Source organism: Paramormyrops kingsleyae, chromosome 3 (assembly GCF_048594095.1).
Source record: "Paramormyrops kingsleyae isolate MSU_618 chromosome 3, PKINGS_0.4, whole genome shotgun sequence".
NCBI lineage: Eukaryota > Metazoa > Chordata > Actinopteri > Osteoglossiformes > Mormyridae > Paramormyrops > Paramormyrops kingsleyae.
This window is the reverse complement of record NC_132799.1, coordinates 22875676-22901141: the sequence shown is the minus strand read 5'-3', so window position 1 is coordinate 22901141 and position 25466 is coordinate 22875676. Positions and strand designations below refer to the sequence as shown.

General features: G+C 47.3%; 1 protein-coding gene and 1 long non-coding RNA gene across 6 annotated transcripts; both read right to left on the bottom strand.

The window, feature by feature from the left end:
- Positions 1-329: 329 nt before the first annotated feature.
- Positions 330-14898, bottom strand: LOC111836008 (inosine-5'-monophosphate dehydrogenase 1b-like). 4 transcript variants are annotated; one of them, XR_011989541.1, is made up of 16 exons: positions 14531-14898; positions 8449-8547; positions 7375-7423; positions 5496-5597; positions 5228-5302; positions 4931-5137; positions 4538-4625; positions 4212-4429; positions 3807-3897; positions 3625-3720; positions 3391-3534; positions 3167-3311; positions 2927-3070; positions 2763-2846; positions 2485-2619; positions 330-1962 (listed from the first exon to the last, which is right to left on the bottom strand). XR_011989541.1 is itself a non-coding variant. In XM_023796884.2 (16 exons), the coding sequence occupies exons 1-16, from the start codon at positions 14749-14751 to the stop codon at positions 1862-1864; spliced, it is 1881 nt and encodes a 626-aa protein (XP_023652652.1). In that variant the 5' UTR covers positions 14752-14898; the 3' UTR covers positions 330-1861. The 4 variants fall into 4 exon arrangements, 3 of the variants coding, with proteins under 3 accessions (XP_023652652.1, XP_023652653.1, XP_023652654.1); XM_023796884.2 differs by having other exon boundaries at positions 2603-2619; XM_023796885.2 differs by having other exon boundaries at positions 2603-2619; positions 4230-4429.
- A 6840-nt stretch (positions 14899-21738) lies between these two features.
- LOC111836016 (uncharacterized) lies at positions 21739-22887 on the bottom strand. Of its 2 annotated transcripts, none has more exons than XR_002836327.2 (3): positions 22780-22887; positions 22317-22576; positions 21739-22181 (listed from the first exon to the last, which is right to left on the bottom strand). It is a non-coding gene; the product is annotated as an uncharacterized lncRNA (long non-coding RNA). The 2 variants fall into 2 exon arrangements; XR_002836328.2 differs by having other exon boundaries at positions 22694-22801.
- Between the last annotated feature and the right edge of the window lie 2579 nt (positions 22888-25466).

Here is a 25466-nt window from a genome sequence, read left to right as displayed (position 1 = left end):
TGTAGTTATGGTGAGCAGAATTCGGACACCGACGAGGTACTTTTCCTTCGAACACCAACTTGGGGAGGGGCTTACAGCGATAAACTTGCTGATTGGCTGAACACAAGCACTGGCAGTCGCATGGAAGTTATACACAAGTGCGGAAATAGTGGAGCAATAAGTGTGCGGATGGAATTATTGTTGTACCTCAACTACATTTTTATTTTGTGGAAAACTAAGGACTGATATGCTGGCCAGGTTTAATAAGAATTATATAAACATGTCACAGTTTGGTTAAAAAGCAGTTTGGTTAAAAAAGAGACACCAGCTTAATGTGGCTGCAGCTGAAGTAGTTTTAAAAAGGGGACTTTATTTTTTTTTTTACAATATATAAGATTCAGTCTAAAGAAAGACAGGACATAAGTGGAGACATGATATACAGTGTAAAAAAAGCATAAAAGCCGACCCATGAAGCTGGACGACAAACAGACCTATGCAGCGGAAACGGAAAAAGAAGCTTGTGAGACAGCAAGACGGTCGGTCTTGGGAAGGTTGAGGCTGCTGAGTCCCACACTGACACGCGCAGCGGGATCAGACTGCAGCCGGAGCCCTTAAATGTGATCTGACACTGTAACTAAATGAAAAGATTGTATCATTGCTGACGCGTGTCCTGTTCTGGTCGGGGCAACAAAAACAGAGCCGGTCGAGAGCAGAGCCCCCTACGGGACACTGCTCCCCCTGCTATTGGCCGCTAAGTCTACAGCAGGCGCCAGCAAAGTGCCAACACGGTCAGCTAAAACCACCGAAAAATGAAAGCTGGAAACGTCACGTTCTGTTTAAGCTACAAAACACAGAGCTCCGTGCCCATTGGTTCCGGGATAGGCTCCGGACCCCCCGCGACCCAGTAGGATAAGCGGGTTGGACAGTGGATGGATGGATGGAACACAGAGCTCCGCAGCAACCCCAGTGTGATGATGGAGTCTAGCAGTGCCACAACCACAAACATGACACACATAATAAAAGGGGGATGAAAATAAACCAAAGCTAGTGCAAACAACACTAGAGGGAACTACCAGAAGAAGAGTTACGCAAAGAAAGGATGAACAAATTTTATAATATAATCATTTGAAACACCATGGTAGGAGCATTCGGTTAGTGCCCTGTCACTCCTGACCCCCCAGGAGCACCCAGGTGTCACGGCTCCCCCCAAACCCCCACATACACACCTGGAGGATGAAACACGTTATGTAGACTTGGACAATTCTGTGATGTGTGCATATGTTTGATTTTGTTTCCTTTTTGTGCCATAAAGTACAATGTCAAAGAGTCCTTCAAATTAAATCCTCAAGGAAAATGGGGGGGGGGGTGACCCTTTATAGTGGAGGAGTTCGCAGATTGGTTAATGAAAAAGCTCCAGCAAATGGGCAGAAGGGGGCTAGGTATGGGGGGGGGGGGTTGGGGGGAAACGTGAGCAAACATTCTCAGTCTCATCACCCGTATTTGCAAGGAAGTGCAGAGAATGGCACCGAGGCCCAGGACGATATCACCAGGTAGAGAGTGACATCACACACAAAGCCAGGGAGAGGACATCTGTATCCGGGCCGGGGCAGTCGAGAGCCCACCAGCCACGAGGCAATGTCCGGCTGTCGCACGGCATCATGGGAAATGCAGCCACACACCATGTAGCATTTAAAGCCACTAACACAGGGGGTTGCCAGGACGCAGGGTGCGGCGTCGTTGTTTTGGTGGCTGATTATGGTGGTGTTTCCTTTGGGTAAGCCTTAACGTGTGTCTCGGGGGTGACACCGGAGGGGTGGGAGAGGCGCCCCAGCCCTGATTATCCGCAGGTCGCAGATTGTGCGAGTCTGTAGTGAAAAGCTATTCAGAGGTGTCCGTTCTGTCTGGGCACGGTTGTGCTCGTGGCCCCAGCGGCGGCCCTTGTCAGTGCATTCTCTCCGCTTTCAGTACAGCCGTTTCTCGTAACTGTGGGGGAAGCGTCAGATAAATAAGGTCAGGAGGGGTCACAGTTACAGCGATAGCAGCAGCGAGCAGAAACCACGCTGTTAGCTGCATTAGAAAAGGTCTTCAGAGGGATCAAATTGGCAGAAAACCCATGTTAAAACAGCTGCAGAAAGAGCTGATAAACCGCTGTGGGAACAAACCAGCAGTGATCTTCACAGAGCACAGAGCACTTAGCGGTTAGCGTCAGACAGGCCCACACTCCCCCGTTTACCCGAACCCGAGCCAGCTCTCACACAGGCCATGTTTTTACACCCTTAAGCACATTACCGGGGCTGGGGTCTGTACTCCAACTGCGGGGAAGGAACACAAGGCATGGAATTTCAGGAAGAGCGCTGCGTATGTGGGTCCAGACAAACGCATGATCGACAGCTCGCTTTCTGGCTGCGTAGCTGCAAAGCTCAGCGGGGAGGGAGGGGATTGGCCAGGATGGTCGGACAGAGCGTCAGGATCGAGGGAAAAAAAACTCTGCCTCGGGTCTCTCACCCGGAGATCCAAAACCTTCCCCAGAAAGATCCCGGATCCCCCTCGGCCCGTAGAGCACATCAGCACACCAGAAACGGCACTGTGATCATGTGTCAGAGGCTGATGCTGAGATACTCACATGGAACATAGGTATACCTACAGTGAGTGCATGAGGCAGGGGGAAGAAGGGAGAAACAGTCATGTGACGCCCATGTGACACGGCATTCCAAACAGTCAGCACCGGGCCATCGCATGTGGAATGGGGGGGGGGCATGGTCATAGGGGGGGGGGGGACTTACGAGTGCAGGCCGTGCACGCCCCCCTCCACCTGCGCAGACATGGTCCTCTTTTCAAACTTCAGCTCCCCAGAGTACATCATTGACCTACAAACCAAGAGCTTTATTCACCACTCAGAATTGACCAGGACCCCCCACCACCGGGCATCTCCGTCAGCACGGCTCACCGCAGGATGGACAGGCTCTTGGCCCCGATGTCCTGGCAGCCATGTTGGATCCCAGCGATCAGGTAGGGGACAAACTTGTGGATGGATCCCTTGTCCTGAACGGAGCCGGACACCCCCTGGGCCACCTTTACCTTGTCTCCCTCGCTGTTTGAAGCACAAAGGTAGAGTGGAGTTCAGATGCAGTAGGCAGCACAGCCAGCAGAGGGCGCTCTGGAGCCACAGTCCGCCCCCAAGCCTGACCTGAAGTAGCGCTTCTGGCTGCTGCTGTTCTTCTCCATGGCATCCAGTGAGCCCATGCCGCGATACTTCTTCAGGCGAACGCCGTCCGAGAAGAAATATTCGCCAGGGGCCTCCGTGGTGGCGGCCAGCAGGGAGCCCATCATCACTGGGGGGTGAAGTTTAAGAGCTCAGGAGTCTGTGTGACCGAACGGGTGGTGCCCATCCCCTGGCGTCCTCCAGCGTACCCGTCGACGCCCCCAGGGCGAGCGCCTTGACCACATGGCCCACGGTCTGGATGCCGCCGTCAGCGATGACAGGCACCCCGAAGCGCCGCGCATACTCCGCCACCTTGTAGACCGAGGTCCCCTGCGGCCGACCACATGCCATCACTGTGGGAGACACAGGGGACAGGGTGCTGAGCGACTGGGGACACTCTGGCGATACGGGCCAGCTCTCCTAGGGTTCCTCCCACCCCCGACCTTCCTGCGTGATGCAGATGGAACCGCAGCCCATCCCCACCCTAAGGGCGTCCACACCGGCATCGATCAGGTTCTTGGCCTGTGCTGCTGTCACCACTAGAGACACAAGGGGACACCGTCAGCAGGGGACGTCACCTCCCGGCACCGAACAGAGAGGAAGTGTCCCCTAGGCTGTGACCCACCGTTGCCCCCGATGACCTGCAGCTCGGGCGATTTCTGCTTAATGTAGTTGATCATGTTGATCTGATAAACGGAGTTCCCTTGCGAGGAATCCTGTCAGGTGGGGGAAGAAAAATCACAGTGGTCTATAACTGTGTTTTTAGTCTTTATCAGAATCAAAAAAGTACAAGGAGGTGTTGTGGTGCTGGTGGAGGCATGGAGTTTACAATTACACTTAAACACCAAGAGAAAAGTACAAAAAAACAATAAATGGAATAAGAAGTAAAACAGAGATAGTAAAAATAAAAGAAACTAAGATGTGCGAATAATAGGTGAACATAAGTAAACAGCCATATATCCAGACAGTTTGGGGTGGTACTTATAAAGAAAGGGATGGATCTGAACTTTAGTCAACAACTAGCACTTACAGAAGGGCCCGAACCCACCAGAACCACCACATCCACACCGGCCTGCATGAGCAGGTCCAGTCGGTACTTGTCGTCCTCCCGGGTCCCAATGGCAGCACCACACAGCAGCTGCTTGCGCGAGTCCTTGGAAGCCAGCGGGTAATCCCGATTCTTTTTCAGGTCCGTGCGAGCGATGATGGCCACCAGCTCATCACTGTCATTCACAATGGGCAGCTTCCCTGATCCAAGACAGACCATGTAAGAACTTTCCAGAACTTTCACAGTAGATCTGTCATGGGCATGTGCTTAACCCCCCAAGGACTGACTGGTGACCCAGTTACTCTCACCTTTCTTACTGCGCTGCAGAATGTCATTGGCCTCCTTCAGCGTAACCCCTGCAGGTGCAACGACCAGATCTTCCCTCTTGGTCATGGTCTGCACGACAATGGACCATGAGCAGAGCAGTGAATCATTGCTGCATAAATTATTTAAATTCTAACTAAAAAAAAACACAAGTCGTTCACAGAGCAGGATCTCCCAGGGATTGGGGCAGGGGATTCATTTTAAAAAGTAAACTTTATATTTTCAAGCCATGCCTTTTTTACAAGCTCAGTCCTGCCAGTTGACAGTCATACAGGTGTGTAAAATATTTGCCCAATGTAAAGACCGCAGTCATCAAAGGTGATAAATCTAACTCAGCCCCCAACAAAACCCCGTCCCTGCCCCCCACCGCCACACACCTCCTCCAAGGCACGGCCATAGTCCTTCTCGGACAGGAAGTCGATGTCGCGCGAGGTTACGATGCCCACTAGCTTGCTGCCCATCTTGCCCGTCTCGGTGACAGGGATCCCGGAGAAGCCGTGCCGCACTTTGGCCTCAAAGACGTCACCGACGGTGTGACGCGGGCTCATGACCACGGGATCTGTGATGAAGCCCTGCTCGAATTTCTGCAGCGCGATGGACAAGACGGAGTCCTGAGGTGTCCCGCTTGTGTGCCTGATGCCCCATTGTGGCCCCATCGCACCCCCCCACCTTACCTTGACCTTCCGCACCTCGTTGGCTTGGAACTCGGGTGTGCAGTTGTGGTGGATGATGCCGATGCCTCCCATGAGCTGGGAACACAGATAACAGGTGGGCCAGAGTTGGGTCATTTAGGTCCAGAGAGTCCAGACCAAGATCTTAGTTCAACCAACCAGTGCATAAAGAGTCACAGTCACAGACTCAACTGGTTGGTTGAAACAAAATCCCGGTCTGGTCTTTTACTCTCTGGACCTGAATTACCCAACTCTGGTGGAGACTACTTACCGCCATGGCAACGGCCATAGACGACTCTGTCACAGTGTCCATGGGTGAGGAGATCAGTGGGGTCTTCAAGGAGATTTTCCTGGTCAGAGCAGAGGTCAAGTCCTGGAAGGTAGATATTCAAAATAAACACCTTCGCTCTCACATTAATGGGAACCTATTTAGAGAGTACTCTGCAGAGCAGGCACACTGCTTTAGTGTGAAACTTATGCTACTTAACTTACATATATCTGCCAGGTATCTGTAATTCAAATGCAAATTATTTCAAATTTACATCATATTCCAAGACACACTTCTAGTGTGCAAGACCACAAGAAGAATCATCTCTGTCCACCCTCATTTTATTCACAGAAATCATACTTCCTTACTCACAGGAAACAGTGTGGGAATCTCCCCCTCAAATGCTTCCCATTAACGATAGAATAAGGTAGCGGCCAGGGATACCCCTCATCTTACTCATAGGAAGCAGTGTGGGAATCTCCCCCTGGAGTGTTTCCCATTAACGATAGAATGAGGTAGCGGCCAGGGATACCCCTCATCTTACTCATAGGAAGCAGTGTGGGAATCTCCCCCTGGAGTGTTTCCCATTAACGATAGAATGAGGTAGCGGCCTGGGATACCCCTCATCTTACTCATAGGAAACAGTGTGGGAATCTCCTCCTCGGGTATTTCCCATTAATGATAGAATGAGGTAGCAGCTTGGGATACCCCTCATCTTACTCACAGGAAGCAGTGTGGGAATCTCCTCCTCGGGTATTTCCCACTAACGATAGAATGAGGTAGCGACCTGGGATGCCCCTCATCTTACTCACAGGAAACAGTGTGGGAATCTCCTCCTCGGGTATTTCTCACTAACGATAGAATGAGGTAGCGGCCTGGGATGCCCCTCATCTTACTCACAGGAAACAGTAAGATTCTCCCCCTCCAGTGTTTCCTACTACCCAGAAAATAAGACCTGACACAGAGCCGCCAAGAGGAGCTGACTGAAAAATAGTAACAGAGTTCACAGACAGACAGCATTCTGGGCAGCCATGACTATTCATCAGTAACACAAGCTGTGCATGTAATCATCTCTGCTGCTGGGATTCTGAGCTACACAACTGCCAACATCCGGGGGTTAGATGGAGCGGGATCGTTAATGTCGATATGCAGGCGCCTTCCCATGGAGGAGCGGCAGAGGAATGGCACTGCACAGTAAATGAATGGGTCTAAGTACAGTAGATGCCCTGAAGAATGAAAACTGGAAAAAAATCACCGCAACAGCACTCGAAAAGCAGAAATGGTCCTAAAATTCACGGCGAATGGAAAAGCTCTGTGGCAAACGGGACGATGCAGAGCTGAGCCTGGCACCTCGAAGAGCTGATCTAAGCTTGGCTAAGAGGCCCAGGCGCTATACTGTACAAACAGCAGTGAACAGTGTGTGTGGCTGCTGTCCAGTGAGGGCCTTTAGGGGTCATGTTTACACATGAGGCCTGTGTGGACTGGCAAGGCTCAGATGAGAAGGCTGCCTCTGTCTGTCCATAGGTAAGGGTGAGTTCAGGGGCGAGGTGAAGGTCACCTCCCTGCACCATGCTCCAGCCCCCCCACGCCACCAGCTTTTCAGGGTCAAGGGTCCCCTGCTGGCTGAGAGCCAATCAAAACAGGGCCTCCAGGTGTTTCCAGCAGAAACCTCCCCATGACTCACCGTGTAAATAGACAAAGTTAAATGTGAAAATGCCTGTAAATGATCTTAAAGCAACATGCTTTCCATATTTTACATATGTAAACACAGTCTGTTCTGCTGCCATCATCAAGGACAGATCAGTCTCATCCAATCAGTGAAGCTTGAGGGAAAGATGGGATTCCCAACAGCCTGTGGGGGGTGCAAGAGGGCGGGACTCACCACTTCGTCAGACGTGAAGTCGATGAAACCTGGTAGAATCAGGAAATCACTAGAGTGAGGGACAGAGAGAGAAAAGTCAGGTGATCATGCACACAGGTAAGACACACCATTATTGGTGGGCAGCGATCTGCCTGGGGCCCCAGCGGTTTTGAGGCCCCTTGTTGGTCACAAACAGTCACTACACTAAGTATTGAAATATATGCATATTCTTTATTTATGTTCTTCTGACTTGGCTTGCTAGCTAATGTGATGCAGCCAAGCAGCAGCACCACAGAAAGAGAGGCAATCAAAGACACAACCTGCATCACAGACACTGACACAGCTGATGAGGATGCTACAAACACAGACGGAGGGAGGGGGATTTTAACTGGAGCCCCCAGTGGAGCCCCAGGAATAACAAATGGGCCCCCTGCACATGGCAGATGGCATGACTGTACAGAGGCCTGGATCTGAAGCGTGCAGGAAAAGCTCTGGAGCCTTAAGAACCTTCCGGTACGATGGAGTTTCTCTGGCAGCATGACCCCCAGTTAGTAAGCTCCCAGTGCTCCCAGAAAGCGCACGGCTGCGCAAAGCAGAAGGCAGAGGGGCCGAGCAGTCACAGTAAATAGCGGCTCCTTTAAGAAGAGCGCCCCCTGCTGTTATTTCCTGTACTACATCTATAACATGGGACAGCTGCAGACCGACTCATCACGGAGCCGCCATTCAGGAAGCACGCACCCAGCAAGAGGAACAACAGGGTAACAGGACTTGGGTTACAGGCATTTGGAGACTAAAAAGCCCTGCATCAACATCTGATTTATTTGCACAGAGGCCTAAGCCACTGAGCGCCACCAAGCCCCCAAAGACAGACTTCTGCCCTGAAGTGAGTGACAGAGTTGATTCCTCTTTGGGCAGAGAGCCTGCTCACCTGCTAAATGTAAAACACACAAGTCCCGGTTTCGGTGTCCGTTTGGCCGAATGCGGACCGCTGGGAGTTACACACTATGCTGAGGTCAGTTACTCACTTGTAGGTTACCCCATCGGTTCTGCTATGGCCCAAACCATGTCCCCCACAGCAGACCAGACAGGACTTACTTGTACGTGAGGCCGTCTCCGATGGAGAAGAGCTGCTGGGCAGTGAGCCCATCCTCTGGGACGTAGCCAGTGCCTCCGCTGATCAAGTAATCCGCCATGCTGCCGGGAAAAGAGAGAGAGACCATTCAAGGAGTCTGGATGTGAGGGGCTGGAGCAGTAACCGCTGCGGTCACCCCCCACCTGACCGTGTGCGGTCCAGAAGGACTGTCAGAGTCAAGATGTGAGGGGCTGGAGCAGTCACCACTGCGGTCACCCCCCTGCTGACCGTGTGTGGTCCAGAGGGACTGTCAGGTAGTCAGTATGTGAGAGGCCGGAGCGGTTACCCCCCTCATGACCCTGTGCAGTCCAGTGGTCATGGGACCCAGATGTCACAGCAAATTTATTAAAGCCCCAACACTGACTCCATTGTGGCTTATATAGGAGACCCAGCAAGAGGTTTCAGGTCACAGAATTGCTAGTTCAAGTACTTTTATGGATACTTTCTGGATCTAAATCAGTGATATCATGATCCAGTTGGTCTTATTTCAGTCAGATCAAACACATCGACGGGTAACACGAACCGAGCCACATCTTGCAGTCCGAACCCAAGAATTGATCCGTCTGACCCAGCTCACACGAGCCGAATCGGGCATCCCCGGGTTAGTCAGTCCACTCCGCTATCGTCTCCATCATATCATTCCCTGGATTAGCTAGCCTAGCATTCTACCATCACCTACACCGTGGATCATGCTTATGATGACGAGGTTCGATGCGACCTGTGGGGCAGAGTGGTACCGCGCATTGTCCCGTCCGATTCCGGTCCGAACGCCGGCAGATCCCGTCCAGAGCCCGGAATATCTCGGTCTTAATCCACGTTTGGCGTTAGGGAACGAAGAGAGAGCTACTCTACCTGGAGTGCGCGACGGCTGCCTGTCAGCACCGGCTCCCCGAGGTGTGTGCGGGATCGGCTGGCTGCCGGGTTCTGGTTATGAAGCGCCGAGCGCACCGAGTGGGCGGACCGAGCCGAGTCGATCCGATTATATCAGAGTTTACCCGATCATGTCCGATCCTAGGCGAGCCTATCCGATTGTATACGTCCACATTCTTTATACGTGGTAGCAAGACTCGCAGGATTCCGAGCATCCCGATTGCCTTTAAGCGGTCCATAAATATTTCTGTAAATGTACATGTACTCATAAGGCTCTTTCATGCTTTTAGGGTTAATGCATTTGGGAGATCTTCGGATGTATGTATGCGGTGTATTACGTACGGATCGGAAGCCCAACGTGCACCAGCCGGCCCTTCCCTGACAGCCCACGACAGAACAGACACTCTTTCTGTACTTTTAAACAGCATTTCCGCGTGAGCTGCTTTCTTACCGGAGACGTATCGGGAGTCTAGAGTCTGTTTAACAGAGTAGCCCCGACTCTGATCTGTCCATCCATCAGAGACTGATCTGTCCTTGATGATGTCAGCAGAACAGACTGTGTTTACATATGTAAAATATGGAAATACAATTTTTATAAATGACTGAAAGAGGAATTATGGCAACGTGCAGAGTTCAGTAAAGTGAAGCTGTGTTAAATCTGAACCAATTAACACTGATAACTATATAAAAAACGGAACATGGAACGGTCTGTTTCTGCTTCTGTGACTCATGCAAACGTCCTCTGATGGCACATGGCCCCATTTTACGGAGATCCTTTCTTTGTGGCATACGCTGACATGGGCGTGGATATGAAATTATCTGGTCAGTGACGCTGCAGGCTGAGCCCTTATCCTAGCGAGCATGCAGGACTGCGCACAGAGATATTGGACTGATTAGGAATGTTCTGGGCCTGCTGAAGTCCCAGAACAAACATGCAGGTGCACCACGACGGGACCATAAGTTATTTAATATCACTCTTTCAGGCACCTGTTTCTCTAGAAAATTCAGCTCTGGCTGTTGTTTTCAGCATCACATATCCATGAAGACCAACATGTCACAAAATCAGAATGGTTTCTTCCCTGTGGCAATCAGATTCACTAACGGTTCAGACCTCCATGCGAGACACACACTAATTCACCAAGCATCTCATTTACTTTTCATATATATATATATATATATTTATATTTGGGTTCTGTGTGGCCAGGTTATTTTTAGTTATTTTAGTGCTCTCTTTGTCTTGTTTTTAATGCTCCTTGCACACCTGTTTCAACCTTTGATCTTTATCACACAGATGACTCTATTTCCTGTTGTATCCACTGTAGTTATCCTGTACTTGTTCTGTGTTATTATATTGTTTAAATGACTGTTTAAATGGGCTGAATTCCCCATGCACGTGTAGGTACCTGACTGTATTAGAACTGTTTCTGATTCTGGTTCAGGGACAGCATCTCCTGGCCTGTCCAACTTCACCTAAAATTCTACTTTAACACTTGCCTCAGATCAGAACATGATTCTGTTGACTGAGGTCGTTCATCTTCTATTCCTGCAGGTTTTACCTTCTTATTATCCACAGAATCACCTCATTTTCATTTCATATTTCCCTATGATATCTTCAGTATGTTACCCCAAGCAGACTCTATTCCAGTGATGATATGATCTTCCAATCTGACTGTGTATTTAGACTTTTGTGGATTATTTAGGGAAGGAGGATTTGGGATGAACGCTTTGACTAAACATGGCTCAAGGTCATCTGAGGAATGCCTGCGTGAAGGAATGAAAATTCCTCACAGCCGTACAAGAGCAGAGATTGTCTGGGGATGTCCTGTGACTGAATACATAAGTGATACTGGACCAGAACTGGGCCAGAACCAGCCAGAGGCATTCGCATCCCAAGCTGAAGACCGAAGGCTGATCCACTGAGAGCCACTAGATATCACACTGCGTCACCTGCTTGCATGTTCTAAGCTGTCAGTGGTCCACCTGGTCTTTGTTGTTTTTAATTAATATATGGCTAATCAACAGAGACCCTTAAAAGCCAATACTGCCTAACCCTCTCCAAGCTTTCTGAGAATATGCTGGCTTTTTGGAGGACTTGTTAATTAAAAAAAAAACTGCCATATTTTCAGATAGCTTTACTTTACTGTGCTCTTGGCGAGATATTTCCATTACAATGGGAATGGAATGGAAGTTTTTTTAATATTATTATTTACATAACAACCCGAAATTACAAACTGACTGGCTGAGTACAGAATTTTGGAGAACCTTTATTTCCCATACATGATTTTAAAAATTTTAATCATTTTCTTTTAAATGAAAAATATTTACACAAAATATTTATCATGGTGTGATGAATATTATAATGATCCTGAATATTATAAGTGGTTACAGTAAATGGATGGATGGATGGATGGATGGTTGGAGGTGTGGTAACTCAGCAGGTAGCTCATTAGTAAGCGCTGATGGTTCCAATCCCTGTATGTGTGAAGAGTTTGCACAGGTTTCTTCCTGTAGTCTAAAATCATGCAATTATGCAAAATCCCCATTGCATGCGCCTTGCGATGAATCGGGAGGCTTCCCTGCTTTGATTCTCCTGCGATAGATTCACTGCAGCCTTTTACTGGGTAAATGTTGTGAAAGATGGATGACCGGGCAGAAAGGTGAAAAGTTTTTCAGATCCATAGGAAATGTACAGACATTGACTGCATGCCTCTAGTCACTGGTGTTATGTGAAATGTAGATGAACAAGGTGTAGTTGATATATTAAAACAGCTAAATTGGTACTGATAAATATGATGTTTATGTCTGCCTATCTGTCCATTAGCACTCAGTTCCCTGGAAGACATTAACAAATTCTGTGCTGTCCTCTTAAATGCTGCTTGGACTGAAAGCCAAAGAAATTAGCCAGGGATGAGTCTTTTTAAAATCTAGGACGTACAAGACATCCTATGAGGAAATTTGGAAAAATACAAATGGATGTTTTAACACCTTTTACAATCCCAATAATAATAATTAAGTAGTTAAAACTAAATTGCTTGTCTACTCAAAATGTAAGAAAACAATTCCTCAGTGCAAATAATAATAATCGATACTTTATTGATCCCCGTGGGGATATTGTCTTTACACCTCCCTCAACTCGCTCTTTTTTATTTGTAGAGTAAGTTGTCAACATATTTAAATACTAAATAGATGCAGTAGATGATGATTTGATTACAAAAAACAAAGGAACCAGTGGTTTGTCACAGCTTACTGTATCGGACAGGAGGTCTGCAGGGTGCAAAGTGCCGTTTCCCACAGCTGCTTGTCTCAGACCTTGCGGAAAAGCCAGTACTGTTTACCTACAAACACAGCGAGCTCCTCTGTGAAAGCTACCCCCCCTCCCCCACACCGGCGTGTTTTCAAAAGCGCCAGGAAGGAACACCTGCAAGCCAAGCTGAGAGAGGCCACAGGGGCCTCGCCTGCAATTCCCAGGGTGCCTGGCTTCTGTGCAATCACATGTCCATGAGAGTTAGTGCTAATTATAACCCTGCTCCATTTTCCCAGCAGGCCTGCTGTGATGGAACGGATCAGCGACTATGAGGACATCAACGCTGGTGTCAGGCTGATATAATCGGATTGTCACTAATCATAGCACAGGAGTCTTTGTGCAGGGCCATTTCACAGGGAGATTAATTCACAAGATTAATAATTGGACAGGGTTTCATAGTAAAAAGACACAACACAGGCAAAGTGATTAAATCCCCCTGTAAATGTACAGCAACAAGCAGGTCTCATAAATATACAGGTACACGCAGGTAAAACTATTAAAATGTCTCATAAATATACAGGTACATGCAGGTAAAACTATTAAAATGTCTCATAAATATACAGGTACACGCAAGTAAAATTATTAAAATGTCTCATAAATATACAGGTACACGCAAGTAAAATTATTAAAATGTCTCATAAATATACAGGTACACGCAGGTAAAATTATTAAAATGTCTCATAAATATACAGGTACACGCAAGTAAAACTATTAAAATGTCTCATAAATATACAGGTACACGCAGGTAAAATTATTAAAATGTCTCATAAATATACAGGTACACGCAAGTAAGATTATTAAAATGTCTCATAAATATACAGGTACACGCAAGTAAGATTATTAAAACATCTCCTAAATATATGGGTACACAAGAGTTAAACTGTTAAATCACCCTGAAAATATACAGGTACATGTATGTATAATGATTAAATCATCCTGTAAATATACAGGTACATGTATGTATAATGATTAAATCAATCTGTAAATATACAGGTACATGTATGTATAATGATTAAATCATCCTGTAAATATAGGGGTAAGACAGGTAAGGATATTTCACCCAGGCATGGCCTGGTATCCTCTTGTCAGTCTGACTGGAAGCACACGCAAGATTAACCAATATTTAAAAATTTTATGTCATGCATAGGATCCAGTCTAGGGGCCCCTCACTGAGTATCTGCATCAGACAGCATGCATAGGATCCAGCCTAGGGGCCCCTCACTGAGTATCTGCATCAGACAGCATGCATAGGATCCAGCATAGGGGCCCCTCACTGAGTATCTGCATCAGACAGCATGCATAGGATCCAGCCTAGGGGCCCCTCACTGAGTATCTGCATCAGACAGCATGCATAGGATCCAGCCTAGGGGCCCCTCACTGAGTATCTGCATCAGACAGCATGCATAGGATCCAGCCTAGGGGCCCCTCACTGAGTATCTGCATCAGACAGCATGCATAGGATCCAGCCTAGGGGCCCCTCACTGAGTATCTGCATCAGACAGCATGCATAGGATCCAGCCTAGGGGCCCCTCACTGAGTATCTGCATCAGACAGCATGCATAGGATCCAGCCTAGGGGCCCCTCACTGAGTATCTGCATCAGACAGCATGCATAGGATCCAGCCTAGGGGCCCCTCACTGAGTATCTGCATCAGACAGCATGCATAGGATCCAGCCTAGGGGCCCCTCACTGAGTATCTGCATTAGAGAGCATGCATAGGATCCAGCCTAGGGGCCCCTCGCTGAGTATCTGCATCAAACAGCATGCATTGGATCCAGCCTAGGTGCCCTTCACAGGGTCTCTGCATTAGAGAGCATGCAGTATTTCCATAAGCAAATTCCCAGCCTCTCAGTCATGCTTGGGTGGCTCACCTCTCTGGCTCGTAGCCGGCCTGGATGCGGGTGGCGCTGTAGCGCTGGGCCGCCGTCTCGTGCCTGTGCCCGTGAGGGTTGGCATGGATGGGCAGCATGTGCAGGGGGTGTTTGCCCTCCCTGGGTGAATGCCGGGACCAGGTTGGCTCTGTGTCCCCCACGATCCTCCGGTAGTCGATTTGGTAAGTGTCCCGCTCACCATCATATCCGTGTGCCTCCATGCCCAGGAAATGCGGGTGGGGGTACACTGCAGCCGCCTGTTCGCTTCCTCTTCTGCACGGCTCTGTGATGTGCCCGCTGCCCTTGCCCACACAACGCAACTCCACTCAGATCTCTGTCTGAACAGAGGCGGCGCTCACAGCCTTATCAGCAGGCAGCATGTATTTTCATTCCTGCGCAGGAATTGCACACTGCACCCAGCCTTGTTTAGGTCCTGCCTCCCTGTAGCCTCCAACTTTCCCAGGGCACCATGGCACCCCTTGCTTATCTGGTTATCTTAGCCGAGCCTGGCCGAGAGAAGTTCTGTCTGCTGGAGGAGCTCTGGCTGCAGGAGGAGTTCTGGCTGCAGGAGGAGGTCTGGCTGCAGGAGGAGGTCTGGCTGCAGGAGGAGGTCGGGCTGCAGGATAAGGTGGGTGCTGAGCTTTCAGCAGATGCCTGAAGGAGGCACCGTGGTGCGAGAAGCTCAGTGCTGGCTGGACAGGTGGCAGGTGAGCCAGTCAGGTGGCTCCAGCCTTTGGCCTGTTGGTTCGGCTGAGTGGGACCCAAGCAGGACCCCCAGAGCACAGACCTGCTCAGACCTGCTGGCTGAGCTGCACTTCGCCCAGGTGCTTAACCCCTTTTCTGACACCAGCAGACGTCACTCTCCCAAATAGGATTGGAGGCTTAGAAAAGGGGGCGGGATACCATGGGCGGGAGGAGGTGCTGTTCAGCCCCCCCATCCCTGAGGGCGAGGTCATGTGTGTATCTGCAGGTGTGTATCTGTGACTGGGAGACCTTGCGCTGGTGGAGAAAAACAAATGCAAATTCCCAGGCCGGCTCCTCCAGCAAGGAGCTTGAGGGCTTCATCTACGGCACAGAGCGGAGAGCTGCGTCACAAGCGGCACCGCCAACACGATGCCTGTGAGCCAGGGAGCACAGGTACAGGCTGTGTGGGCCCAGGGCTTCATCTACGGCACAGAGCAGAGAGCTGCGTCACAAGCAGCACCGACACCAACACGATGCCTGTGAGCCAGGGAGCACAGGTACAGGCTGTGTGGGTTCATGCCCCCCCCCCCCCACTGTGAAGGAAGCTGGCTCTAATAATCGCCCGTCATTGCTGATGAATCCTCCCTTCATTCATTTTGGTTTGTTATAGAACAGATATGCAATAAATCAAATTCTTTTTTGACTTGAAATCTTTCCACATGTGAATGTAACAAAGAGACATCGATCCGCTTTATAATCAGATTGTTTTTCCTTTCAGTCCAGCTCTTCACTTGAGGCTGTGGCCGCTGGCTGATGGGCCTGTGGTTTAGCACACTAGGGTGTCCCTGGCTGAATGGAATGTCAAAAAGGAAAAAGATGGTCTGATTCTGTCCTACCCAGTGGATGGTGCCCTGGGAAAACCCACCCTTCAACCCCCCCCCCCCCCCCACCAACCAGTTAAATGACAGTTAGTGCCAAATGGGGCTTTTTTGTTAGCAGGAGGACAGGGGGAGATGGACACACAATTCTCGAGGCCCAGGGGGATAGCAGAGGTGGGGGCTGAAGAGGAAGTCCCCCCCGGACACCATACAAGCTACAACCACCACTGTGTCTGGGGAAGCTCATTTGCATCTCCCATCATGCTTTTGGGATATTGTATACAGCCCCTTCATGTTATCTGTTGTAAATACTCGTGTTGTGCTCCTGAATGCCACTCTGTACTTACTTTTGTTATACTGGATCCCTCTCTGCTTGTCTCCACTGCCTTTGTACATACCCACCGTGTGTGTGACCTCATGTTTGTAGTGTGACTTCCCCTCCATTTCATGTAGTCTCTTTTATATATTAAAGCTGTTTGCAAGTGGATGTGACTGCAATATCTGGGTCTTCCTAAAGCCACATTATTTACAGTATTATGAATGAATCAGGGTAATTTATTAATCCTTTTTTATCCCATTTTGCTCTCCATGATATACAGACATTTCACAGCATGACTGATTTTACTAATCTCCTTAGTACTGTACAAAATTCAAGACGCGCTGTTTGACAGATTCCCCCGCTGCCCCTACCTCGGGCTTCTTGTGGCCCCTCCCCATATCCTACTTCTGAGTGGTAGCCTATAGCTCATACACTACAGTCAGGGCACCCCCTCCGACATGGTTAATGGGTGACATCACTGATGTGATATGCAGATGAGCGATAGAAAGCCGATTGAGCAGATGTCACCATTCCGATGTTTTTTGTGTGGACGCCCTGGGCAGCCTCCCATGTCACCCGTACCTAAATCCACCAGCAGTCCAACAGCTGAGTGCCCCCCCTCCTCAGTCAGGGGGCCTCCCCGTTTAAGGATTCGGCTTAAGGAGTCACAGCCAGGGCAACAATGGTGGCTGTGCTGCTACAGTAATTGGGGGGGGGTCTCTCAATGACTTCTGCAGGTGACTGACTGCTTGTGACAGTTTCCAAGCGACTGACCTCTAAAAGCCTCTTAGGAGCCTTGCAGAGTCTCGCTCCATCCCAGGATCCCGGAGAGAAGCGGCATTGACCTGGGGGTGACCGTAACCTGATCCTGTCCTTCTCTCAGTGACACCAACAGCTGTGACTCTTTGTTCTTTTCATGGTCTTCCCCAGTTTATGAAAAAACTATAAATAAATATTTCAATAACGTCTTAGTCTTCGACCAAGTCGATTGTGGGTAACACTAATCAGTCAGACTGATTTGGGAATTGATGGAACCAATTCTGTAGTGGTTTGACTGTAAAATCACAAATACCTTGTTCTTCATAAATATGTATTCCAGACCTGGGGTAGAATTTGCAGTGCACTGAGCAATAAATGATCATACATCCACCTCAGTCCAAACTACCCTCTCAGTTCAAGCAAAGTCTATTCATGAATATCTGATGAACAAAAAAATCTGGCTATATAATTTACCTTATGGAAATCAAATTATTCCACAAGTGAATTATTTACATTGTTCTTGATGTAACTATTGCAGATGTTCTTGCAAGTGTGTCCTGGTAATCCATGCTTTTACAGAAAAGCCACCAGAGACTGATTGTTCTACCTGTCAGGTCTTTGTGTGCCCCACGCAATTTAATTGTGGCCAAGTGAGTGCAACACATTGTCTGTTCCCTGTACAGATGCCCAACGTGCAGACTGGCTACTTTCTGTCATTCACTCTTTTCTCAGCTGTGCAAAGAGTTTGTGATTCTTTTTCCACAGCTGACGCTGCCACCTGATGGTCACTTACCCTCACAACACTGCATAACTGTGTTTAACCTGACGTCCTTTCCATCTCTCAAGCACAGGTCTTACCATCTTTTCCAGTAGAGGAGTTGGTGGGACTGGGGGGACTGGGGAGACAGGTCGCCCACAGCAAAAGTTACCAAGGAGGACATCCCCCAGCATCGGCAAACTTTTTTTAACAATATTTTTATTTATTCTTCAGTAATTGTAATTGTTCGATTTGGATGTAATTTGGTACATGTACAGACCATTGATGGGTGTGTAAATGAATTGATTTGCAAGGAGCTGGCATGTTTAGTCATCAGACACAGTTGATGCCTCAGACGCATTAGACAGCATTACTAGCACTTGACAGAGTTTGATAGGGGTTCCATTGTAGGTTTGCATGAGGCCTGGTGGTGGAGAGACACTCTGGCGTTACTTCTGGCATCATGGTGTGGGGAGCCATAGGGTATGACATCATGGTGTGGGGAGCCATAGGGTGTGACATCATGGTGTGGGGAGCCATAGGGTATGACATCATGGTGTGGGGAGCCATAGGGTATGACATCATGGTGTGGGGAGCCATAGGCTATGACTTCAGGTCATCTCTGGTAGTGAATCAGGGACCCTGACGGTACAGCGCTACGGCAGTGACATCCTGTGTCCTCATGTCTTACCCCTCCTGAGACAGCACCCTGGTACAGTCTTTCAACAAGACAATGTCCATCCACACATGGCACGTGTCTATGGACTGACTGCGTCATGCTGAGGTCCTCCTGTGGCCAGCCAGGTCCCCCGATCTTTCCCCATTCAAACATGTGTGGGATCAGCTCGGACATCAACTCAGACCCAGTGACCCAATGCCAATCTGCAGGATCTCACGGGCCGACCTGCCGCAGGAGAGCATACAGCGACTGTATCGCCGCATGTATCCAGGCCTGGGGGGGGAGGTGCCACACCCTAGTGACATGGGACCAGCAGTGTGTCCATACTGCCAACTCTGTTGTCCATTTGATCTGATATTAATTATAATCATTGTGATACAGTCACATGACCTTTCATCACATGCAGATTCATTTAATTTCCACCACTCTGTCTGGGTGTTTCACTTTCTTTATCACTGAGTGTACAACACCCACCCATCCTCTCTCTTAATTGTCCTTTAAGTACACATGAGGGCTGGAACAAGAGGTAAGACGAATGGCAGCTGGCTACTCCAGGGAGGAACACAAGGATCAGGCAGGACGTGACACCTATAGGAAGATAAATTTGTATTTTTATTATTTTTATTTTTTTTACTGATGGAACTGTTCTATAATGGATAAATGCAACTGGCTAGTACAGTATGTGGCAGATGGTAAAGAGTATTTCCTCTATTTCTGGCTATTGTCCTAACCAATGTCTAACGAGATCAGTAACTGGGGACCGTTGTCTAACGTCTCCCTTCCATCTATGTTGCTGTCACTGTCAGCAGGCTGTGAGGTGCCAGCGCAGTCATGACGCGCTCAAAGATCACTCTTTGGATTACTCAACACATACATTCCGCCTGTTCGATATGTAGCTGGCCTTCATGCGGGCCAGCCCGGGGGCCCAAATTTTAACATAATACCCCAGACTGGTGCATTTATGTGTGGGATACATGGGCAGCCACCCAGGGTGGTATCTTGGCAGAGGTGGCACAGGGCACCCACAAAACAAAAAAGCGGAACGGCGACATTTGTGTAATCGGTTTTCTGTTTCCTGTTTGCATGGCACATCAATGATATCACGTCACTGCGTGGGTCAATGAACTGTGCCAGAGTGGGTGCCAGGGGCGCCAGAAGCATTTTGAATGTGGGGGGTACACACTGGCATAAAACTAATATTTCATGTTAAACGTGGGGTGGTCCAAACGAATAATTATGAAATGTGAGGGGGACACGCCCCCCTCAGATTTAATGGCGGTGATGCCCATGGTGGGTGCCCTGATTCTAGTCTATGAGCTATAGGCTACCACACAGAAGTAGGACAGGGCAGGGTGACGTCAGCTCGCTCCACAGGAAGCCCGAGGTAGAGGGAGCGGGGGAATTTTGTACAGTACTAGAATGCGATTAGAGAAATCAGTCAAACTACGACATGCTACCAAATAAACCACGATTAATCTATAATACTATTGTTGCATTTATAAGACATACTGTTGCACTTTTTTGTTCGGTTTTGACTCTTGGTTTACAGTGGAGGGATGGGTAATGTATTAACCCCAAAATTAATACAAATAGATAAGAAAAGGTCTGAGCCATCAGGTGCTCAGTTTATAAAAAAAAAAAAAGAGGAAGAAACGTGCAAAAGATAAAGATGTGCGGTTGTTTAACCTCTTCGTGAGTATAATATGCATGTGATGAAACAGGCGCGTATAACACTGCTATATCTGTTAGCCAAAAGGATAACAGTGTGATAATTCGATTCTCTTTTTAAATATTTGTATGCAGCACTACAATCAATGGCGTCAGAAGGAGTTTGACATTGGGTGACCAAATTTGGACCAGCGGGCGAGTGGGTGGGGATCGGGATTGGGGGCGATGTATATATCGTGAAACATACAGTAACAGTCACATTGTGAAAGGATGTGATGTAAGAAATATTTTAAGATATTTTAAAAGAAGAAAGATTTCATCATTTAAAATAAGACTTAACACCTTTTAGGGTACAGTTTCACCACTAAACATAACTAAAAATAACTGATCCGTGTGATAAAATGATTTTGTCTGATACAGACCCTTGTGAAAAAATAGTGTACTAAAGTGTAAACAGTGTGCTTTGATCACTAGAAGTGTAATAGAAATGCATTCTCTTTACACATATTTTTTTAATACACTGACATTATACTTCTGTGTACTTTTAGAAAATATATTTTGCATTTAAACATAATTAAATACACTGAAGCACACTTGAATACAAGTATGTAATCAAATACACATTAGTACATTTTTTTGGGATATAACACACTGAATAGACTTTGCTGAAAGTAAATATTTTTGTGATAATTGTATTTTTTTTAAGTAAATATACTTTAGTACACTATTTTTTCACAAGGGGAGGTAATTAAAGTCTTTGTTAAGTATATGTTTCGTCCTCGAACTCCGCATGCGCAGCGAATTGACCCGAGTCAATTCACAATAAAAAAAAATAACGAGCACGCACTTATTTGTTTGTTTGTTTGTTTGTTTGTTTGTTGGGAAGGGGTCCCCCGCCCTCATATTTCCGACGGCCTTGAATGCAATTTCTTTTTATTTGTCATTGTTAATTCTTTTAGGTGTTCATTAAATTATTTTGTTTACGTTTTTATACTTATGCTATATAGTTTGAAATTTCATCATTATTTATTTGTATCGTTCCAAATGTCTTAATAAAAATGACAGTGCCGAATGGGACTTTTTTTTGTCAAAGGGGGCAGGGTGGTAGATGGCTGCTGAATTTTTGTTGCCGGGGGGCTCTTTAGTTATTAGCAGGGACTCATTGTGATTAAAGGTCAATCGTTCACTTAGTTTAACCGGGGAGTGAAATTAGTTTGGAGAATTAGGCTACATTTAGGCCTACTTAAGTTCGATTTCGCTATATTTTCAAGTAGCCTATTGCAACTGCAGATTCAGCATTCAGATCTGCGTATTCTCAGTTTCCATTAGTTCGATTACTTTGATTGCATTTTTTCGAATGGGGTTTTGGAAAGATGTGCTAGCATATTAGTATGGAGATCCTGCTCCATGAAATAAGCAGTAGGATGAAGGATTTACTGCAGAAACAAGCTCAGACCACGGCTATAACTTTTATTCTTTATTAAATCGCGCACAAAGTGAAACAGAGAAGTGAGAAATCATCAAAAGTGATCCCAGCCGATCATGAATATTCTCAAGACTGCTATACTGTACACCATTAAAACAACGAAGTTCGTCACATGAGCATATTAAAGAATCTGTCCAGTGATTGATGAGCGAAAACATTTGCAGGCGTCCGGACGCATAGACACCCAGGTCCCCGTCACGATCCGAAACCCTTGCGCCTTAAACAAGTCTTTGGGGGATTCCTCTCGGTCCAGTTGTTGTCCATATCTAGTCCTTGAACATACATTAGGCCTCCCACGGAGTCAACCAAGCCGATGATCGCTGCCGCCAGCGACAGCATTGTGCCAATAGCATACAGCTTCAGTAATGGAGCCATGTCTTGTGAGGACGCCGTCATCCGCGGACACAAAGAGCGAAGAAACCTGATTAATAGAAAGAAAGTTCGTTCATTAATTAGGCGTATGAAATGGCACTCACACATAAAAACCATCAGCTATTAAAGTATTATGCAGTGTACACTATAGATCAGGAGCGACCCCCTCTTAGCAGAGACGGACCTTTAAAGCTGCCAGAAGAGCCGTCTGCCTGCTCGGTGAGAAGAGCTGTCCGCCTGCTCTCAGAAGCAATCGGAGGAGCCGCCCGCCTGCTCGCAGACGCAGTGAAAGGAGCCGTCTGCCTGCTCTCCGATCCTCCGCGGTCCGACTCAGCAGGATTAATAATCACCTCGTCCTTTACTGGAATTTCCCAGCAGTTGAAAGGAAGTGACTGTTTTCTAATGCGTGGTCTACATTAGTCATCCGTTCTGCATAAACCAAACCTGTCAAGACAGATGACACGGGTTACTTTGAAATATAAACTGCAAAGCTGTGTTAATTAGGTAAATAAACTAGGCAACCAGAATTTTCATCAGAAATTAGGAATTCTTAATGCTTACCCAATATATACAATAAATGTTTTTAAGTGTCATTTTACAAACAGGTTAGACAATCCGCTTTTACAAATAAAATACAAAGAACTTACATCATATCTCAAGCTGTTTGTTTTAATGCAACCTACTGAACAGCGCATTAACTCGGGAATTTCCAGACATGAGTAGGAAGCGGAACGCTGCCTGGATGTGACTGGCGATAAGCGCAGCTGTAAGACGGAGCACACAAATATCCGTGACTTCCACCGTGCGCTTCAGTATGGATCCCCCCGTCAAGATTCAAAATTCTTTGACTTCTGAACATCAATACATAGGATTCTTACTCGCAGTGTTCAGTCAATAACATGTAATAACTACAGAATTGAACAGCACAGAAATAACAAGACAAGAACTTCAAAATAGCCATATACTGTAGCTATAGGTGCCTCAGAGGTATATATTTATGGGAAAAATTAAATAAAAAGAAATGGCAGGAAAAGAGCACATGGATAACTATAAATGTAATGAGATACATATAGATAAAAGAAACAGCTGAAATAGGAAATATGGCAAATTGCAAAGCGTTGCTTTGTCCAATATGTAGTTTACTGTATTGTGCTTTTATGACGCTGGAGCAATTGTCAATGTCCAGTATAGTGTACTGTATTGTGCTTTTATGAGGTTGGAGTAATAATCGCTTTATTCGAGAAGGATTTGACTGCTGAGCCGCAGAAGTTTCACAACAGCAGTTTCATCCTCGTGGGTACTGAACACATGCACGGTAAGATATTGTGCGAACCTGCGAGCTCACGTAATTATGTCATGTAGATGTGCTATGCTGGTTGTTTGTGTCGTCGTGCATATTAGCATTGAGGAAGGCAAATCGTTGCCAATATGAGCTATGTCCCCACCGATCTAAGTGTAACTCTGGACACCAGCAGCTGAGCAGTCCCCACCGATCTAATATTCAATTAGCCTACATTTTTTTTATATAGTGCCTTTCATAACAGTTGCCCCAATGTGCTTTGTTTGGCTGTGTTATGATAGAATACAACATCAATAACCTACCAGGCTTATATATTCTTCAAGCATATCAAATATATTATTTGGGGCTGAACCATTCAGCGATTTTGTAGACAACATGTAGTAGGCTAATTTGAAACCAATACTGTTGGAGACAGGGAACCAGTGCAAGGATCTGAGAACTGGGGTAATGTGCTCTCTCTTCTTGGGGTTAGGAAATGGGGGGGGGGGGGATGTAAGGATCTGAGAACTGGAGTAATGTGCTCTCTCTTCTTGGGGTTAGGAAACAGGGAGCCAGTGTAAGGATCTGAGAACTGGAATAATGTGCTCTCTCTTCTTGGGGTTTGGAAATGGGGACAATGTAAGGATCTGAGAACTGGAGTGATGTGCCCTCTCTTCTTGGGGTTAGGAAACAGGGGGGCAGTGTAAGGATCTGAGAACTGGAGTAATGTGCTCTCTCTTCTTGGGGTTAGGAGACAGGGAGCCGGTGTAAGGATCTGAGAACTGGAGTAATGTGCTCTCTCTTCTTGGGGTTAGGAAACAGGGGGGCAGTGTAAGGATCTGAGAACTGGAGTGATGTGCTCTCTCTTCTTGGGGTTAGGAGACAGGGAGCCAGTGTAAGGATCTGAGAACTGGAGTAATGTGCTCTCTCTTCTTGGGGTTAGGAAACAGGGGGGCAGTGTAAGGATCTGAGAACTGGAGTGATGTGCTCTCTCATCTTGGGGTTAGGAAACAGGGAGCCAGTGTAAGGATCTGAGAACTGGAGTAATGTGCTCTCTCTTCTTGGGGTTAGGAGACAGGGAGCCAGTGTAAGGATCTAAGAACTGGAGTAATGTGCTCTGTCTTTCTGGGGTTAGGAAACAGGGGAGCAGTGTAAGGATCTGAGAACTGGAGTAATGTGCTCTCTCATTTTGGGGTTAGGAGACAGGGAGCCAGTGTAAGGATCTGAGAACTGGAGTAATGTGCTCTGTCTTTCTGGTGTTAGGAGATAGGGAGCCGGTGTAAGGATCTGAGAACTGGAGTAATGTGCTCTCTCTTCTTGGGGTTAGGAAACAGGGGGGCAGTTTAGGGATCTGAGAACTGGAGTAATGTGTTCTCTCATCTTGGGGTTAAGAAACAGGGAGCCGGTGTAAGGATCTGAGAACTGGAGTAATGTGCTCTCTTCTTGGGGTTAGGAAACAGGGGGGCAGTGTAAGGATCTGAGAACTGGAGTAATGTGCTCTCTCATCTTGGGGTTAGGAAACAGGGAGCCGGTGTAAGGATCTGAGAACTGGAGTAATGTGCTCTCTCTTCTTGGGGTTAGGAGACAGGGAGCCAGAGTAAGGGTCTAAGAACTGGAGTAATGTGCTCTGTCTTTCTGGGGTTAGGAAACAGGGGAGCAGTGTAAGGATGTGAGAACTGGAGTGATGTGCTCTCTAGAGTAATGTGCTCTCTAGAGTAATATGTTTTGAGAACTAGAGTAATGTGGGACTTTTATGGGATCATTAAGAAAGTAGCAACGAATGACTCCAAAACATTTTAAAGTAAACCGATACAAATTTATTTTAAAAGCTTGAATTATATCCGATGATATAAAATCCGATGATTTTTTTAAAACAAAAATGCGATTTGTTTAGGCGAGGTGGACGATCTGCGGTTTAATTTGGGGACGTGGCGGTTCTTAGCCAATCAAACGGTTATTTTCAATGAAGTGGACCAATGATAAACCAATGATGGGGCGGGTTCTTCTACGCGAATAGGCCAAAATACCTGATCCGATTGGATGAATCTACCGGAA

Bases quoted from the DNA above. Each gene is read 5' to 3' on its own strand.
- LOC111836008 (XM_023796884.2), bottom strand. From the start codon at position 14,751: ATGGAGGCACACGGATATGATGGTGAGCGGGACACTTACCAAATCGAC. The intron at 5,598-7,374 runs GTGAGTCCCGCC...TCTACCTTCCAG, and splicing joins ACTTCACGTCTGACGAAGTG to GACTTGACCTCTGCTCTGAC. The intron at 4,626-4,930 runs GTGTGTGGCGGT...ATTGTCGTGCAG, and splicing joins ATGGCCGTGCCTTGGAGGAG to ACCATGACCAAGAGGGAAGA.